This window comes from Nicotiana tabacum, chromosome 12 (genome assembly GCF_000715075.1).
Source record: "Nicotiana tabacum cultivar K326 chromosome 12, ASM71507v2, whole genome shotgun sequence".
In the NCBI taxonomy this organism is placed as follows: domain Eukaryota; kingdom Viridiplantae; phylum Streptophyta; class Magnoliopsida; order Solanales; family Solanaceae; genus Nicotiana; species Nicotiana tabacum.
Genome location: NC_134091.1, coordinates 86,069,774 through 86,090,446, shown reverse-complemented (window position 1 = coordinate 86,090,446; position 20,673 = coordinate 86,069,774). Strand labels below are relative to the sequence as shown.

At 36.7% G+C, this 20,673-nt stretch overlaps 1 protein-coding gene across 1 annotated transcript; it reads left to right on the top strand.

Moving 5' to 3' along the window:
* Window positions 1-11,729: 11,729 nt before the first annotated feature.
* LOC107771547 (uncharacterized) lies at window positions 11,730-12,861 on the top strand. The gene is made up of 3 exons (XM_016590935.2): window positions 11,730-11,742; window positions 11,855-12,465; window positions 12,601-12,861. Exons 1-3 carry the CDS (start codon window positions 11,730-11,732, stop codon window positions 12,859-12,861), a joined length of 885 nt encoding a protein of 294 aa, XP_016446421.2.
* The last annotated feature ends 7,812 nt before the right edge of the window (window positions 12,862-20,673 follow it).

Below are 20,673 nucleotides of genomic sequence, written 5' to 3'. Positions count from 1 at the left end.
AAGCGGTGGTCAGGCCCGTTGCTATGCATGTACAGCCAGGCCAGATGCGGTTGCTTCTGATGCCATGATCACATGTATTGTTGCAGTGTGCCACAAGGATGCTTCAGTGTTTTTGACCCTCGTTCCACTTATTCATATATGTCACCATACTTTGCTCGTTATTTAGATATGTTATGCATGTTCATGTATCTATATTGGTGGGTGATTCTATTATGGTGGACCATGTATAACGGTCATGTGTGGTGACCATTGTAGGTTATGAGATGAGAGTTGATCTCTTATTGCTCAGCATGGTAGATTTTTACGTGATCCTAGGCATGGATTATTTGTCTCCATATCACGCTATTCTTGATTATCACACTAAGACCATAACGTTGACTATGCCGGGGTTGCTAAGGTTGGAGTGGAGAGGTTCCCTTGATCATGTTCCTAGTAGGGTGGTGTCCTTTGTGAAAGCACAACGGATGGTCGAGAAGGGGTGCTTGGCATATTTAGCCTTTGTGAGGGATGTTAGTGCTGATAGTTCTACCATCGTGTCAGTTCCGGTAGTGAGAGAGTTTCCAGATGTGTTTCCAGTTGACCTGCCTGGCATGCCACCTGACAGGGATATTTATTTTTGTATTGACTTGGTGACGGTGATGGTGATGGTGACGGGCACTCAGCCAATCTTTATTACATCATATTTCATGGCACCAACAGAGTTGAATGAGTTAAAGGATTAGTTTCCAGAGTTGCTTGATAACGGTTTTATTAGATCGAGTGTCTCGCCTTGGGGTGCTCCAGTCCTATTTTTGAAGAAGAATGGAGGCTCTATGAGGATGTGTATTGTCTACAAGCCGTTGAGCAAGGTTACAGTTAGGAACAAGTACCCACTACCATTTATTGATGACTTGTTTGATCAGCTTCAGTGTGCTAGGGTATTCTCGAAGATTGATTTGAGTTGGGGTACCATCAGTTGAAGATTCAGACTTGAGATATTCCAAATATGGCTTTTAGGACCCACCATGGTTATTATGAGTTTTTAGTGATGTCTTTTGGGATGACCAATGCCCCCAATAGCTTTTATGCACTTGATGAACAATGTATTTCAACCCTATCTTTATTTCTTCGTCATAGTTTTCATTGATAATATATTGGTGTATTCAAGCAGCTAGGAGGATAATGAGCAATATTTGAGGATCGTGCTCCAGATGTTGAGGGAGAAGAAGCTGTATGCTAAATTCTCCATGTGAGAGTTTTGGCTTGATTCTGTGGTATTCTTGGGCCACATGATGTCTAATGAGGGGATTAAGGTAGATCCAAAGAAGATTGAAGTTGTTCAGAGTTAGTCCAGATTATCTTCTACTACCGAGATCTGGAGTTTCCTTGGTTTCGCCAGATATTATCATTGTTTTGTGGATTAATTATAATCTATAGCAGCCCTATTGACTAGATTGATACAGAAGAGTGCCCCGTTGAGGTGGTCTGATGAGTGCGAGGAGAGCTTTTAGAATCTCAAAACTGCCTTGACTATATCTCCAGTTCTGGTTTCTCCTTCGGGATCGGGTTATTATACAGTCTATTGTGATGCTTCACGAATTGGAATTGGATGTGTGTTGATGTAGGAGGGTAGAGTTATTACACATGCTACACGTCAGTTGAAGCCAAATGAAAAAAACTACCCTGTACATGATTTGGAGTTGGCAACCATTGTTCATGCGCTCGAGATTTGGAGGCATTATCTTTACGGCATGTCTTGTAAGGTGTTCACAAATCACTGAAGTCTACAACACTTATTCAAGAAAAAAGATCTGAACTTGAGCCAACGAAGGTGGTGAGAGATACTAAAGGACTATGATATCACCATTCTTTATCACCCCGGGAAGGCCAATGCGGTGGCCGATACTTTGATTAGGAAGGATGATAGCATGGGGAGTCTTGCTTATATTCCAGTTGTGGAGAAAATGTTAGCACTGGATGTTCAGGCATTGGACAATGCGATTGTGAGGTTGGATATTTTGGAGCCTAGCCGGGTTCATGCTTGCGTGGTTTGACAGTCTTCTTTGTTTGGGCGCATCAAGTCGCATCAGCATGATGATCCCTACTTACTTGTCTTAAAGGACACGGTGCAACACAGTGATGCTAAGGAGGTTACTATCGGTGATGATGGGGTATTGAAGATGCATGGACAGATCTGTGTCCCAAATATGGATGGGTTGCGAGAGTTTATACTTGAGGAGGCCCATAGTTCGCCATATTCCATTCATCCGGGATCCGCAAAGATGTACCAGGATTTGAGGCAGCAGTATTAGTGGCGGAGGATGAAGAAGGATATTTTTGTGTATGTTGCTCGGTGTTTGAACTATCAGCAGGTGAAGTAAGAGCATCAAAGACCTATTGGTTTGCTTCAGAGGCTTGATTTTTTGGAGTTAAAGTGGGAGCATATCATTATGGATTTTGTAGTTGGACTTCCACGGACCTTGAGGAGATTGGATGTAGTATGGGTTATTGTGGATAGACTGACCAAGTCTGCACACTGCAATAGAGTCATAATTACCTACTCTTTAGAGCAGCTGGCTCGAATTTACAATCGTGAGGTTGTTTGCCTTCATGATGTGCCCATGTCTATTATCTCGGATCAAGGCACTTGGTTCAGATTGCATTTTTGGAGAGCAGTGTAGTGAGAGTTAGGAACTGAGGTCGAGCTGAGTATAGCGTGTAATCCAAAAATAGAAAGGTAGTCCAAGCGCACTATCCACATCTTACGTTCCTATGTGGTTGGATTAGTTTCGGGAAGGTTTTGGAGTGAATTGAGACACTTAGTCCCAATGTTGGAAGCTTAAGTTGTAAGAGTTGAGCGGAGTTTTACTTTTGTGTAGATGACTCCTAAATGGTATTTTGATGATTCCAATAGCTTGGTACTGTGATTTTTGACTTTGACATGTGTCCGGATTTGGATTTAGAGGTCCGTAGGTTGGGTTGGTATTTTTGGCGAAAGTTGGAAAGCTGAAGGTTTTGAAGGCTTATAGGTCTGATCGAGAGTTGACTTTGTTGATATCGGGTTCGGATATTGGTCCCAGGAGTTGGAATAAGATTGTTATGTCATTTGTGACTTATATGCAAAATTTAAGATTATTCCGGGTTGGTTTGATGTGATTCGGTGTGTGTTTTGGAAGTTGGAAGTTGGAAGTTCATTAGGCTTGAATCGTGGTGCGATTCGTGGTTTCGATGTTATTTTATGTCATTTGAGGCTTCGAGTAGGTTCGTGTTATGTTTTGGGATTTGTTGGAATGGTTGGACGGGGTCCCGGGGGCCTTGGGCATGTTTCAGATTGGTTTCGGCTTGTTTTGGATTGTGTTGCATTGCTGAAGTGTTGCTGAGTCTGGTGTTTTCGCACCTGCAGAGGACTGGTCGCCGATGCAAGTCTGCAGGTGCGGGCAAGGGGCCGCAGAAGCAGATGAGGCTGGAGGTTAGGGAATACCGCAGATGTATTTAGTTGCACGCATAAGCAGAAGCGCATCTGCGATTAAGGACCGCATATGCGGATGCGCAGATGCGCAGGAGGGATCACAGGTGCACATGATCAGCAGATGGAGGGAACTTGCAGGTGCGAGCTAGTGGCCGCAGATGCAGTACTGCAAAAGCGGCTAAGTGAGCGTAGATGTGTAATCACTGCGTAGGATTTATATTTTGAAGGGTTTGGTCATTTTTCATTATTTGGAGCTGTGGAGCTCGATTGGAGGCAAATTTTGGGAGGTTTTTCACCATAATTGAAGAGTTATGTGGAGTTTATTCAATTTTGATGATATATTGATTACCATGGATTATTGCATCTAGTTTATGTAAATTTAGGGTACAATTTGGAGATTTTAGACTATGTTATTGGAGAGTTAGATTTGTTGATTTGTGGGTCGATTTGTGGTTGGAATTGGATGAAATACATATATTTTGACTCATATCGGAATAGGTGTTCAGAATTTTTATGTTACATTTAGTTCTGGGGTGCGGGCCTTGGGTTGACTTTGCGTAATTGGATAAAGACCTTAGCTTTATTGTTTAAGATTGTTTCCTATGGCTTCTATTGTTAATATTAAGTTGTTATGACTAGATTTGAGTCGCTCGGAGGCCTATTCGCGTGGGAAGGACTTTTTGGAGTATTGAGTCCCGCGTTTTGAGGCAAGTAATTGGATTTGAGGGTAACTAACCCTGGGAACTATGATATATGAGATGTGGTTCGGTGACGCATATGCAAGGTGACAGGCGTGTATGTGTGCATCAGAGTATTCTTGATCCGACTGGATATTTAGACTATTACCGCACTTGTTTTGCTATCATGCCTTGTTATATCCTTGTTTTCTCTACTCGTATGATTATTTGGGCTATGATCTATATTAGAAATCATATATATATGCTTATTTGGTTGAACCATAATGGGGATATTCATTCAGTTTTAAGTTGTTTTCCTTAACTGTAGTTATATATTTAGTCATAATTCTTCATGTGTATGTCATATCTCAATCTCTATACATTATTTATTTGTTACATCACATGTTTTTGTTTTCCATATGTGATTCTCATTGGGCTGAGTTTTATGAGATTGTGAGCCCTTGAAACTTGATAGGTTGATGACTGATGTGGGCCATAAAACCATATTGTGCGTGATATTTGGATCGAGTTGCATGCCGCAACAGGTCATATTGACTATTGATTAGCGCTTGGGCCAGGATCCGCCCCTCCAGAGTCTAATATTGTAACGAGCGCAGGCACAATGATATATACGTACTTTGGTGAGGGGCAATTATGCTAAGCACCCATACAGTGCTGAGTGTAGTTGTGTGTGTGATGGTGAGGGCCTTGTGCTAGGCACCTTGAGCGTGCTGGGTGTGGTTACTCTTGATTGTTTCACTGTGATGACACTGACTTGACATGTATATTTGACATGTAGGTATAGCGATGTACTTTTCTCATGCTAGATGGTAAATAACATGTTTTATCCGTATTTGGCTTAAACTGTTATACTTGAAAAACGTGTTTCAATTCATGAAATGTGATCGAGCTGAACATGATATCATTGAGTTATTCACTTATACTGTTCTGTTATATCTTGAGCTGTTACTGATTATTGATATTGGTCACTGACTATTTCTTCTAAGCTCGTCACTGCTTTCAGCCCAAGGATAGGGTTGTTACTTATTGAGTGCATGGTGTCGGTTGTACTCATACTATACTCTGCACTTCATGTGCAGATCCAGGTACTTCTAGGCGTGGTGATTGCTAGATTTCGCAATGGTACAATTTGAGGAGACTACGAGGTAGTTGCTATGTCGTTCGCAGGTCTTGGAGTTTTCTTTCATTTACTCGTGTTATTACTGTTCTATAATTCAGACAGTTGTATTGAGGATATGGCCTTGTATTTTGACATTTAGTGATGCTCCTTTACTGGTTGACGCAAGATTTATGGGCTGATTGTAGTCGTGTTATTGTTGTTTTCCCGAGTTCTTTCATGATATTTTCGCTTATGAGATTATTAATTTTTGTTTCTTAAGTTTATTTTTATTGTGAATCTGCTGACTTGCCTAGCGAGTAGAGTTGGGCGCCTTCACGGCTCCGGTGGGAGTTGGTTCGTGACAATCTCTTTTGACATACATAGACCTTGGGTAAACTTAGAAAAAAATGATTCCTATTAATCCTCTAGGAAAAGCACTCACAATTTACTTTTATTTGCCATTGTCATAACATTACCTGTTTACGTTGTTATTGTATATCTTACGTGGTTAAGGTTAGTTAATCCAATCCTTATCTTTCTTTGTTTGCATGAACACTTCCTTTTTGGGCCTGCTTGAGTTCATTTGAACTCTAACCCAGTCCTAGCGACTGGGCTAATGCTACACCGCTTTGAGCTTGTCCTTGTTCCTCGCTGCTTTTTTAGGGTTTCCTGCAGCTAAGGGAGCCAGATCCATGTCGGCCAAATAAGAGTTTAAGCTCTCTTATTTACTTTTTTATTATTCATGTATATATTGTGTTTGTATGTCAAATAACAATAGGGATTTTTTCATTCCTATACACTATATGAAACTTTATTACATAAAATGTCCATGTTTACTTAATTACCCAGCCTAAAAACGTTTTGTCTACAAATTATATACATTTATTTAAACTAGAATCCTTTCTGTAGTAGCCTTCCTTTTTTAGAGGGGGGATTTTTGGATCGCGTAGGATTCTTCCGAAAATTTTGCGACGCAATCATCGCAATTGAATTAAGCCTGCTATTACGCCGATTTTCTCAGTTTATCATACCCGATACTCTGTTTTTCTCTATCTCCTCTAGTTTCACAACCATAAGCAAGGGTTTTGAAACAAAAATTGCAAACAATTATCTATAATTGTATTGAATTCCGCGACATAATGTCTAAAATAGCTATTATGCTTCAGCTAAATGGTAATTGGGATAGCTTTGGGAGATACAGAGATTTTAATGTTGACGGAATTGTAGTCAGCGATGATTCAAATTATAGTCAATTGAATTCTGTAATCGCAGAGCATCTAATGTTCGATACATCAGAAAAATCATCGAAATCAAATACATTGTCAACGAACATTGTCCTCCAATGAAAATTCGGAACGATATGGGAGTTCGAGTATACATGGAGACGTAAAAGGAAAACAAAAGCTTAGGAATGTATCCGCTATGTATAACAATGCGTGATTTCGATTTGGAATGCAGTATCTCTAATTCTAACACAATTGCGGGTTTGCTATGTTATTTCAGTGATGATGTTTTTTTACAGTATAGCTACAAAAATACTACATAACAAGTGTATTTCAACTGTTATGAATATTGAAGTATTGAATTTCACGTGTTCTACATTTTTACTACAAACTATCTACAATGTTTGTATGAACTGTAGTTAGCTTTAATTGAGTACAGGTTCATCTGGAATACTGAAGTTGATTGATATGCCAACATCTCCGGCGATAGTGGAATATGAAAGTACCATCATAAAGAACATACACCAAATGTTATTGAAGTAGGCCAAGTCTACAGAGAGTATATAATTTGTAGTTTTTTTGTATATAAATTGTTAAATATAAGATTTTTATGCCTAAACAACCTATTATTTTGTAGCTACATTTTTCATATCATTCTTTAAATTATTTTTATTCTGTAGCTACTGCCTGGTATGTATTGGGGACAATTGTACATGGCAATTCAAGTCCACCAGCATAAATAATTCAACATTGTTCAAGGTTCGAAAATTCAACAGCTTGCACACATGCTCTTTGATAGACAATACATACATACAACGCAAATCTACTGCCACGGTAGTTAGTAGTATGGTTATACCAAAATATGTGGATCCTAAGACAATTTACACACCAAAAGACATACAAACTGATATGTTGTCGGAAAACGGTGTGAACTTAACATACATGCAAGCTTGGAGAGTAAAGGAAAAGGCTTTGGAATTTTTGAGAGGTCATCATGTTGATTCCTACAGTCGCTTGCCAAGTTATTTGTATATTCTGGATAAGACTTATCCGGGGTCGATAGTTAAATTGCAGAAGACTGACGATGACTGTTTTTTGTATGCATTTGTTGCGCTTAGTACGTCCATCAAGGGTTGGGAGTATTATAGACCAGTTGTAGTAGTTGATGAGACCTTCTTAAAGTCGGCATATAGGGAAATAATGTTAACGGCTAGCACTAGGGGCGGCATGTGGGCTGGGCTCGGTCCTAAGTGGGCTTTGCGGGTCCGGTCCTAAGTGGTCCGGTCCTAAGTGGGCCGGTCCTAAGCGGTCCCGGGTTTTGCGGGCTTCTCGTTGGAACCGGTCCAGGATCGGGACCACGAACTAGCGGTCCCGTGTTAAGTGGGCCGGTCTCGGGCCTAAGCGGGCCCAAACGGTCCTAAGCGGGCCCAAGTGGGCCCAACGGAAACTTTTTATTTTTTAAATTATTTTTATACAAGTTAGAGAAAAAAAATGGTAATAAAAATATCTAAGGCAATTCCTAATAAATTATATTATAGAATTGTCACCTAAATTTTTTAATTCAAATTTAAAGACAAAAATATTGTAAAGAGATATTCAAAGCAATGCGTTATAATATATATACTATACTATACTATATATACATCTTAAGATATATAAGCTATATTCGATTTACTATATATACATCTTAAGATTTATACATTAATATTCGATTTATATATATATATATATATATATATATATATATATATACTATATATACATCTTACTATATTAAGATGTATATATAGTATATCGTAAGATGTATACTATCGAATATGGCTTATATACTATGTATATAGTAAGATGTATATATATATATATATATATATAGTATAGTATATATTATATTATACTATATGTATAGCTTAAGGTATATAAAAAAACAAAAATATTGATTGAAAGCAATGCGTTATATTTTTATTATAGCATTAAAAAATTATGGCAATATCTTTCTTAGTCTTCCTCCCCCCTATGGAATGAGCACAACAAGGTGCTAATACCACCATTGAGAAGAAAAAGAAACTAATCAAGATGTGCCAAAATACAAGTTACATATTAATTTACATGGTATCTCTTACAAATTTCATAAATCCTTCAAAGTCCAGAGGAATTTCCGTTGGTGGTGGCGGAAATGAAGCTTGGTCATCACCGCTTCCAGGCGAAGCATCATCCTCCGCAAGTTCAGCTAGCATTTCTTCATAAGCTTCGTCTACCTCTGGTTGTGATTCAGCAAGTCCAAAATTTCTTCTTTCCGAACGGATTCAATCTCTGAAAAGTACTGATTTTTCCAAGCTCTCCCTCCTAGACGCTCTATAATCACCGAGTTGAAGTCTTGCTTGACTGAAAGCACTCTCTGATGCCACTGTTGAAGCTTGAATAGTTAAAATGTCTCGGGCCATCCTTGAAAGAATCGGAAAGTATTTTTCTTTGTCCTTCCACCATTCCAAAATATTAAAGGAGCCGTCGGGATTCACTTCCTCAATTCCCTGTGACAAATAATCTTCAAGCTCATTTAGTTGTGAAAAATCACTAGTACTAGAACCTTGAGAACCCCTGAACCCTGCCCAAGCACTAAGTGCTCTTACTCCCGCAGTTCTTTTAGATGATTGAGAATTAGAAGAAGAAGGAGTTGGAACATTTGGTCTAGCATGGTCTAATGCAACTTGATAAGCATTATAAATAGTTTGAATATTTATTTTAATTGAGGCTATTGCGTCCGCAAGTGTAGACAACCCCTCATCTTCAAGTGCTAAACCATTATAAACAGTTTCATACCAAAATTGAGGACCTCCTAATTTCATAGTAGGATTTAACAATGCAGCAACACCATAAATAGGGGGAATAGGGAAAAAAAATTAAATTTTTTTCTCATGAAATCAATAGCAAGTTGATAAATTTCTCCACCCTCTGAAAAATGATCAAACAAATTTGCAAAATCTGCAATATAAACTAAACAGTTAGAAATAGTAGGATAATATTGCCCAAAAAATTCATTTGTAGCAATATGAAATTTTTCTAAAAAATCTACAAGCATTTTAACATTAGCCCAATCCGCATTTGTAAGGTGCTCATCATCATCACTTACATGAGTATTAAACGTTGAGTTTATGGGGTTTCTATATTCATATGCAACAACTAAACTTTCATACATGTAATTCCATCTAGTTGGACAAGGTTTAGGAACCTTTCTTTCTCTTAGGCCAAATTCATCGCATCTTTTAAAATATTCTCTAAGTCTACTTCTACGGTTTGAATAAAAAAGCCAATTAAGAGCCATTTTAACCATTTCAATTTCAACATTTAAAATTCGCATACCATCACCCACAATTAAATGGTAAATATGACAAATACATCTAACATGAAAAATGTTACTAAATGCAGGACTTAGCGTAGTGGTAAGCAATGTTACATCATTTGTGTTACTAGTAGCATTATCTATTGAAACTGACATTATTTTATCACTAATGTAAAAATATCTACAAATATCCGTAATCGTGCTAGAAATAAACTGCCCTGTGTGACGTGAATTAATTATTCTATAAGTAATAATGCGCTTTTGCATTATCCAATCCTCATCAATCCAATGACTGGTAACAGTAAGGTAATCACAGTCATTACCACTTCTACCAATATCAGTTGTAATAGCAACACGATAATTTATATGAGTAAATAAATAGCGCAAATATTATTCATATTCATGTTTATATTTATAAATATCACTCTTTACGGTTGTGCGAGAAAAACCTTTATAAGTAGGATTATAAACTTTTCTAATATAATGCACAAAGTGAGGGTTAGAAGGAAAACTATAGGGTAAGCACATAACAGTAACCATTTTTGCCAATTCTTCCCGATCTTTTTTTGGATAATAATATAAAATACCACGGTAACAGTATTAATTCCCGGTTGAAATTGATTTGACCCGGTACTAAGGTCAGCCATACTAGGTGCACTTGTCCCCTCGGCCAAAGCTTTCATACGAAAATATCTAGCTTTATCTTGAGGGTGTAGCAATATATGTCTAGTCAAACTTCCCGTCCCCCCGACTTCCAACATATTTAAAAACTAACTCTTTGCCACAAGTTTTACACTTAGCCCTATTTTTTTCTCTTAGTTGAGTAAAAAATGGCCAAACAAGAGATGTTTCTGCCCGTTTAGAAGGTTGTCTAGAAAAAGTAAGGGCAGTAACAGGAGGGTCAGACGTGGGATCATTTGGATTATTATTAGTTGGGTTAACTTCAGGAGCAGGACTAGTGGGTGTATCGTCATCCGGTTGCGTTTCATCAAAATCTATTTCTTCATCATCATTTTCATTTTCATCAATAGTTGGATTACAATAAAGAGCATTCATATATTCATGATTTAATTGTTCACCGGGTACAATATTATGGCAAAATTGACTCTCGGTAAATTGTAATAAACTATTATCGCTATCAAGAATAGCAGGTGTAGGACGGGTAACAGGTTTCGGTCGGGGAGCCGGGGGAAGTGGAGGATGAACAGATTGGCCACTAGATTCACCACTCTTGGATTTTCCCTTATTTTTACTAAACATTTGTTTTAGGGAATAAGCCATCTTAATTAATCAAGCAAAGTAAATAAAACAAACAAAACTATAATATTAAAACTTAAGAGTTGGAACGAGTTTACCGAATTGACGAACAACTTGTTGAAAAATAATTATCGTTGAAGACTTGAAGACTTCAATTCACCAACTTCACAATTTTGCACAAATTGTAACAATTAAGTAAGCAATTATAGAAGAATATTAGAGAGAGATTGATGATTTTGTGAGAAAAATGAAAGAATGAGGGGGTATTTATAGTTGAAAATAGGGAAAAAAGTGTAATTATAAAAAGTTTGGGGTTAAAACAAAATTTGAGGGGTTAAATGGCTATTTTGCAAATAGCCAACGGCTATTTTGGCAGACCAAATGGCTAGTTTTTAAATGGCCAAACGGTAAATTTTTTTTTTTAAAAAAAATTATCTGTTGGGCCCGTTTAGGACCGCTTGAACCGGCCCACTTCTGAGCCGGTCCCGGTCCTAAACGGTCCCGGTCTCGCGGGCCTCCTCTATGAGACCGGCCCACTACCTGGCCCACCACCCCACGGTCCCGGTCCTATCCGGTTAGGACCGTTTAGGCCCACCGCCCATGTGGGCTTGCGGTCCTGGGCCGGTCCCGGTCCTAACCGGCCCACTAGCCATCCCTAGCTAGCACAATGGATGCAGCATGTATTGTAGATTCATTGTAGAAATATTGTTGTAAATTTGTTTTTTAGTATGTATTTTTTTCTCATCCCAGTTTTATTATGGAAATTGAATTTCTTTTTGCTACTTGTGATAGGTAGAATATTACCATTGGCTTACACTGTTGTTGATTCAGAAAATGACGCATCATGGAAGTGGTTTTTTGAGAAATTCAAACATGCGTATGGTGAAAAACCAAATATGTGTGTTGTTTCGGATCGGAATGAGAGTATCTTGAAGGCAACATCTATTGTTTATACCGGCATGCCACATTATGCTTGTATGCGGCATATTTTGACATATATAAAGTCAAAGTTCACGAAGGGTCATCTAAAGTTAAGCGAATTGTACTTTGCCACGGCACGATCATACACGCTTGATGAATTTAATGAAAGATTATCAAAGATTGAAGAGATCGATATGCATGTTAAAGCATACCTATACGATATTGGCTATCACAGATGGTCTCGGGTACATGCTACGGTGAACAAAACGTGGACGATGACATCAAACATTGCAGAGTCATTGAATGCGGTAACAAAAGATGCAAGAGAGATGCCCATAGTAGAACTATTAGAGTACATGAGGACTATTCTTGAACGTTGGACTAATGAAAAGTTATTGAAAGCAAATGGTACATTCACATACCTTAGGAAAAAATACAACAAAGAGTTGGAGGACAACAGGCCATTATCGCGAAAAATGAGAGTAAGTTATATCCAGTAACATCAGATCATTAATTCCATCAATATGTACTGTTAATTGTAGATAAAATGTTGTATAATTGTAGTTATTTTGTATATGTTTCTGACAACTTGTTGTGTGTTTGTAATGAAATTATAGGTGAGGGCTTCAACAGATCACATCCGTACAGTGATAGATGGTGTGAAGCACTTTATTGTTTGTCTTCAAAACAAGAGATGTAGTTATGGACAATTCCAGCTTGATGAACTTCCTTGTGCACATGCTTTGGCGGCTTTGAGGCACAAGAATGAGTCTTATGAAAACTATTGTTCTCCTTATTATACGATGGAGAGCCTTTTGCATACTTATGAAATACCAGTAGACCCATTGCCTGATGAAAGCAAATGGAATGTGCCATAACATATAGCTGAAGAAGTTGTAATGCCACCTACTGAGAAAAGACAGCCAGGAAGACCTCAAAAATAAAGATACAAACCATATGATGAAGTAAATACAAAGAAGTACAAGGTTTCATGTGGCAACTGCGGACTAGAAGGGCATAACAAAAGATCTTGTAAGAATGATCCCAAGAGGAAATAAAATTTGATAAAGTCACAAGATTTTTTGATAAATTGTGTTGAGGTGTTCTGGAGAATTATAGTTGAGGTGTAATTGTGTTGATAAATTGAATAAAGACTGTCTCCTATAATGAAATATTTTCAGCTCTTAATGCAGTTGGTTTGTATTTGTTTTGTTTAATTACTGAGTGTATTCGTTTCAGCCTTTCATAACTTGATTGGATTATGTATTTTTTATATGTATAATACATAATTGTAGTTAAGTTGTAAAGAAATTATATGCTAACAATAACGATATCAAGTACTAACAACTTTCAACCAAAAAACAAAAACAACAAATGTTTCCTATTCTAAGTAGTAGTATCCTGGATAAAATAACAAAACATAGGGTAAAGCAATTGTAGCACAAATTTTCTACAAATAAACTTCAACTGCCTTGTTCTTAGATAACAAGTTGTCTACAACATTACTACAAAACAGCTACAACTAAACAATTTAACTACAATTTTTCTACAGAAAAGGGCAACTAATTCTACTTTTTCTAGACTTGTGTTCTCTCGTTCACAGCTAGTGTACCTTTTCTTCTTCCTAATCTGCCAGTCACCTCGCTCTCACTAATTGCACCAGTATCTTGCTTCTTCCTAGCATAATCCCAAAGTAGTGCTCCATAGTGTCTACGATGTTGATCAATATCAGAAAGTTCTTCCTTTGAAATTGCTAGCTCTCTAATGCTGACATATTCTGCAAATGCAGCCACGTATACACCACAGTCACTGCAAAAACAAATTAGGGGAAAAGATTTAGCATTCATTGTAAAAATAATCTTTTAAATAGATAGAAGGAAAAACAGCTTTTTCATACAGTGATCCCTCTTTTTGCTGGGGTATCTCACCGACCAACCACTGAATGTCAAGACGGTCAGTAACACCTTTTTCAATGTATGCCTTTGTGTTCTTGTAGTTGATGTTTGGATGCTTGCCATAAAAGCCGGTGCATGACAAGTAGAGGGGGATCATAACAGCAAACTTGTTGACAACAGATTCAACAAGTTTGTGATTTTGTGAAGAGACCATAGAATTATAAACATATAGAATCCTATCGGTAATGTCAAACACAACTAACAACCAATGAAATTTCTCCACAATATTTATGGGCATAATCACAAAATCAACTTGATCCCATGCAACATTTGCAAGTAACTTGTACCCCCAATATGTATTCCGATACGACGTCCTGGGGTTTCACAACAACAAGCTTCTTATCGGCATGAGCATTGATGTACCTTTGATAAATTTATTCAATTCTAGTCTTGAACATACAATTAGTGGTTGTAAACCGTATTTTGTTTTGAGGACCATACTTTCCTCTCTTTCTCAAATAGTATAAAATAACATCAATGTGTTGCATAAAATTTAACTACAATGTTTAGACAAAAAAACTACAAAATCTTTAGATTACAGAATACTACAGCTAGTCATTAAATTCTGCCAGGGTAAGTGTTTACCGTGCCGTTGAGGACTTGCCCGGGATGTGCCAAAGTATAAAACCACTATTTTTTATCAACTTTCTCCACTCCAAGATCATACCACGGCTTAAGCTGGTTATCTTTTACAGAATAAGGCGCCTTTCTTCTATTTAAATACATAGTAATTACAATAAATATGTAGATTCAAGTGGAAATCCAAAAGATGAATGCGCTCGAAAATATGAACAAATTGTATAAACTAACCTCTTTGAAACTGTATTGGTACCAAAGTATAACCACTTATTGAATTCTTCCAACAAGTCAGGATCAACATCTTCGCCAATAACCCCAGTAAATGGATGCTTGATGAGAAAAATTGGAGGTCCAACAGAAGTGCTCCCCCAGAACTATAAAAAGGGAGAAAGGGGGATCTGGCATGCTTTCCAGGCTGCCTTGTTCTTCCTTGATGCACAGGGGTTGTTTCATCTTCATTAAGCTCGCCGAACTTAACAATCTGGGAGAAGTTCTCTGGTAGCTCAAAATCATCAAGTGTTACTTCTCTTTTTTCAGATTTGGAGTCATTGTCCGAATCACCTACATTAATGTAGTCGGCTGGTTCACCTTCAAAATTTAAGACAAAAGAATAAGAAGACATGTTGCATCAGCTCTTTATTGAAAATTGAAACTTATATTAAACCTGTTATTTTCCTACAATTATAATATAATGTATAATACCACTGAAATCTTCACAACGATCATCTCCTTGTTGTATAACATTCTCTTCTTGAATGGGAGATTGCATTTTTGTCCCATTCTCCTCATTTTTCTGTTTTCCTGGAATGCTTATTGTAGCTTCCTGTTTTGGAGATTCTACATACATAGTTTTCTTCTCTGTTATAATAAATATGTATAACTTAATAAAATTATAGATAATTTGTAGTAAACATTAACATCACTGCATATAAATTGTAGTTTAATTTTAGTAAATTTGTTGAAATATTGTCCTGCAGCTGATATGCAAAATGTATTGTGAAATGTGACGATAACATGTACTAAATCATACCTGCTTTCTCTTCATCAAATGCCCCTTCAAATTGGGAAGATAAATCAACACCTACAGGAACATTCTCCTTAATTTCTATATCATTCACGTTCCCTGTATCTAAGAAAACCATTGAAAATATAATACAAATTAGTTGCTGGTAATTTATGCAATATATAGATATATTGTGGATATAATATAGATATGTAGATATATTGTAGACATAATGTAGATATGTAGATATATTGTAGATATATTGTAGATGCCTGTTTTACTGCTGCTGGCATACACTGGTTTAACACTACTGCCCGAAAAGTGTTGATTGTTCTTTTCTTTGGAGTGCTCATCATTTTTTGTAGAACTGCCAGTAAACTGCAGGCATATAATTTGTTAGGCTATATACTTTATGAATAATAAAATAAACTTAGACATGGTAAAAAATGTTGTCTAAAATGAATATATTTCAAATGAAACCTTAGCATCAATGTTATCCTTTTGACTGTTTATCGCCTGTAAAACAACCTTGATTGAATTATTGAATAGCAGTCGAATACTACCTAGTTCTTGAAAAACCTCTTTCTTGAAAGTTCCAAGATCTGAACCAACCTACATATTAAAATAGAAAGAGTTAACGAAATAATTTGCATAACATAAATTAAAGAAACCATCTAGGATTATGTATATATGTTACCTTGTCAACATCTTTTCTTAATTTTTTATTTGTTTCACAATATCTTTCTTGTCATCTATTCCAATTGTCTGCTTATGTCCAGATGGAGATGGAGCATCTATCGGATGCTCGGACTTTATTTCAACTTCTTCAAGGATGTATTCAACTTTATTTGGCAAATTCATTCTTGAAAGCTCTTCTGGTGCTTCAATTATGTTGGTGAACTGAGTGAAAAAAAGAAATATGAGTGATTTAGACATAACATGTATAAAATATGTAGATAATTTGTATTAGATTGTCTGCGCAGAAGTGAAAACCATTTACTTTGATCCATGATGGTTTGATCATTCTATCTTCAATTAAAGATAATCATATCTTGTTCTTATTAGCCGACCAGCTAAGTATGTGAGGGATTGAATTAGAAACCCTTGTAGCTATATCAGTGTTGACGGTAGAGCAACACTCATTCAACCATATTTGCATAGCTAGTGCAAAGCCTCCAATGACATAAAAATGAACAGAAGGGTTGAGCTTGTGCCTAACGGACTGAAGCAATTGTGTATAAGATTCACTATCCCATGCGTAGTTCGCAAACTGCCCTGAGTCCACCAAATAGAATCTAAAATGGTCTAACAAACCTACATTATCTTTGTTTGAAGGACATAGGAAGAATTCTATGAGATAGAGAATATACAGCTTGACTGCATCCTCATCGTTCACCCAACTACGGCTGGTTACAATTTGTTTTAAGTATGTCTTCCCAACTTTTTCCTTGTTTGGAAAATAGCTTCTCACTATTTTACAGTCATACTTAGGTGTGTAACCAAAGTCTGTCACTTCCGTAAAACATCTAAGAACACTAATCAGGGCAAACTCTCTCAAACTAAAATTTAGCCTCTTACCTTTTATCTTTGCGAAAAAAAAGTCGGAACCAGATGCATTCAATTCGTACTTCATGAGAAGATGAATTGCTTGATTTTACATACATATTTTGGGCAAGGAAAGAAAATACCCAAAACATGTCTTCTTAAACCGCTTTAAACCATTTTCAGACAGCAAATCCTTGATTTGGCCAGGAATAGTGGGGTCGGATAATGTCTGGAACCTAATGATCCCATAATCAACACCAGGAGGTGCAAAAAATGGTCCATTCTGCAGCAAAAGAAAAAGAAAGTTATTAAAACTTGTTTCAAAACCAGAAAATAAAATAACTACATTTATACTACAATTTATCTATAATCAGAAAAACATAGTCAAAACTAGAAAACAAAATAACTACAGTTATATTACAATTTATCTACAATCAGAAAAACAGAGTCAAAACCAAAAAACAAAATAATTACGTTTATACTACAATTTATCTACAATCAGAAAAACATAAATCTACAATAAATCTATACAATGTAGACAAAATTTTTACAACTACAAAAATAAAAATTATGCATATTCATAAGAATGAAAACAAGTTTTTTAGCTTTAAAAGAAAATTTGAAACTACTAAATTTTTACCTTCTCCAAAGACTGTTGGGGAATAGTTTTAGAAGATTTTTGAACCTTCTTCTTTTTTGAAGGTTTAACAGTAGGAGACACTCTAATAGTTTTTGCAACTTTCATGATAGCTTCTTCTTCGACAAAATCATCATCGGAAGCAACTTCTTTGCCTTTCCGTTTTGCAGATTTAACTGGTATTGAGGATTCACCGACATCCAGATTTATGTACGAATGGTGTTTCCGTGCTTCTTACCATTTCTATTTATGCACGAAGGGTATTTTCGTGCTTTTTGACAGTATTATTATTGCACAAAGGATGTTTCAGTGCTAGGTAAGGAAGAGTGATATGATACTGGCACGACGGGTGTTTCCGTGCATGTGTGTATGAGAGTTCATGACATGACAGGTATTTTCATACAAGTGTGAACAAGGGACATGCATTGTACTCTATTTATCTTGAGTTCATAACGCAATGAGTGTTTCCGTGCAAGTGAGGATTAGAGTTCATGGCATGAAGTCAAAATTTTCCTCATATATATATATATATATATATATATATATATATATATATATATATATATATATATATATATGTGTGTGTGTGTGTGTGTTCTGCCATTATCGTCAATGTTACTTATGTATGTCTTACCTTCTTATTATTGTTGTTGTTATTTATATGCTATCTTTTAGGTTGATCGTTATTACATAGGTACCTCATGTCATTACTGTTATTGTCATTTATGTGTATCATATCTTGTCTGCCTCAGTTTCCTATATGCCCCCTACCTTGCTTTCCGTCGTTACATCTATCTCTTTTCTATCTTTTTTGTTACCACTACCTACATGCCTTATTTCTAGTCTGTTACTATCATCTATATGCCTTATACCTTGCTTGTTGTTGCTACATCTATGCCTCATATCTTATTGTTACTGTTAGCTATATGCCTTTTACCTTATTTGATGTTATTATACATGTGAATGGTGAGGAACAGTGGAAATGCATGAAGGGTGTTGTTGTATCATTTGATTTGACATATATGCATATGTTTAGTGAGGATGAGATAAATGCACAAAGGGTGTTGCCGTGCCATTCGATATGATAGCTTGAACATACCTCTTTTTATTTTACGGGTTTCTAGTTATGGCTTGTATTTGTTCGTAAATATTGTATTTTGCCTCACAAACTTGATTTATCGTAAAGATTTGGTTGTTACATTTGTGAAACAGGCTCATTAATCATTTTACTCGTTCCTTTCATTATTACTTGTCTTTTTCCTCCTTGTTATTGTCTCTTTCTTATGAACTGCATATGTTATATTAAGTGAGTATCTTTTGACTTAAAAACCTAGCCACTACTTCACCGAGGTTAGTCAAGATACTTACTCAGTACATGAGGTCCGTTGTATTCATACTACACTTCTACATCTTGCGTGTAGATTTTGGAGCTGAGCTGCTTTGGATGATAAAGGCAGGCATTGAAGTTGTAGCTGCGTTCTAGATTGAAGCTACCATTTGTTTATGGTAGTTTACGACTTCATCTTTATTTATGTAAATATCAAACAAATGTTGTATTTATTCTTTTACCAGTTTTGTAAATCTAAATCATAGTGACTCATGACTTGTACTACCATTCCTTAGACTAATTGAATTGGATTTTTTTTGCTATTTTATTCATTATCGATGTTTGTTTCTCAATAAAGTAGTGACTTATTGTTATTTGGCTTACCTAGCGGTTCAGGTTAGGTGCCATCATGCCTAGGTGGGATTTTGAGTGGTGACAAGTTGGTGTCAAAACTCTAGGTTTATAGGTTCTACGAGTCATGAGCAAATGCCTAGTAGAGTCTTGTGAATCGGTATAATGATGTCCATACTTATCTTCGAAAGGCTACATGGCATCTCCGAAACGTTATTTTCTCTTCCTTCCTTATCGCGGCCTTGTTTTAGCTTGAAGCCTAAATATCTAGTTAATTTCTCTTTGATTCATGTGCAATATGAAGTACTTGGATTCAGATATGCACCGTTGGTTTGTGATTCTACGTATGGACTACAGGGGGCTATGGATACTTAATTATCGTCTCGATATATTGTCTAGTATTAGATGCAAATGTGTTGATAGATCATTAAGCTGTTCATTTGTGGGATGAAGCAGATTCTTCTATCAGGTCGATGAGTACGGGCTCAAGAGGATTAATTGATTGCATAGTGGTAGTGACCATGGTGGGGTCATAGAAAGGTGTTGGTTGGAGGCTAAGTAGGTGGGTTATCTCCTGCGAGAAGGTATGAGGTTGTGTGATCCTTATGGGGATTCTATAATGAGTTTTATTTTTATCCAGTGGGATGTATGTGCTACGATTAGAGTTTGAATCACTTGAGGAGATTGGCACGACTGCCACGAGGATGAGTATGCACTTGGCGGATGATTTGGAAAGCGTGATCACTAGTGCTGTATGAGCCTATGAGGAGATTCAGCTGGATGACAGTGCAGGATCATGGTAGTTATGAAGAAAGAGTACTGTCGATTAATAGATGATGTGTTTTGTGGCTTCGAGCCAAGTGAGGGAGATTACCATCGATGATAAGGTCATATGGTCCTGTGTTGATATAGTTTCTAGACTAGCAAATAATTTGCTTGATGCATGATGTACTATACCTTATGGGTATATGGAAATCTTGAAATGATTCAGGTTTGTTATCCCTTTGTTGAGGAATTTCTCGGTTGCTTCTTTCGTGGTATGCATATGCTAGTGAAAAGTAGTTGTTCGGCATGTTTGGCTATGCATTCGGGGCTAGGTTAGAGTGAGTGACTCTCGAAAACGGTTCTAGTCGGTTCAAGTTTCTTATGTAGTATCTTGAGGATTTGGTGAATTTTATTGCGTGGCTACAGATTTGAGATTTGCCTTAAATGGTGCCGAGACTTGCAGTATTTCTATATCATCAGAAACAACTTCGAATTTGCAGAAGATCTCTTTAGAGTGAGCATTTCGGT

Bases quoted from the DNA above. Each gene is read 5' to 3' on its own strand.
- LOC107771547 (XM_016590935.2), top strand. The intron at 12,466-12,600 runs GTAAGTTATATC...ATGAAATTATAG, and splicing joins CATTATCGCGAAAAATGAGA to GTGAGGGCTTCAACAGATCA.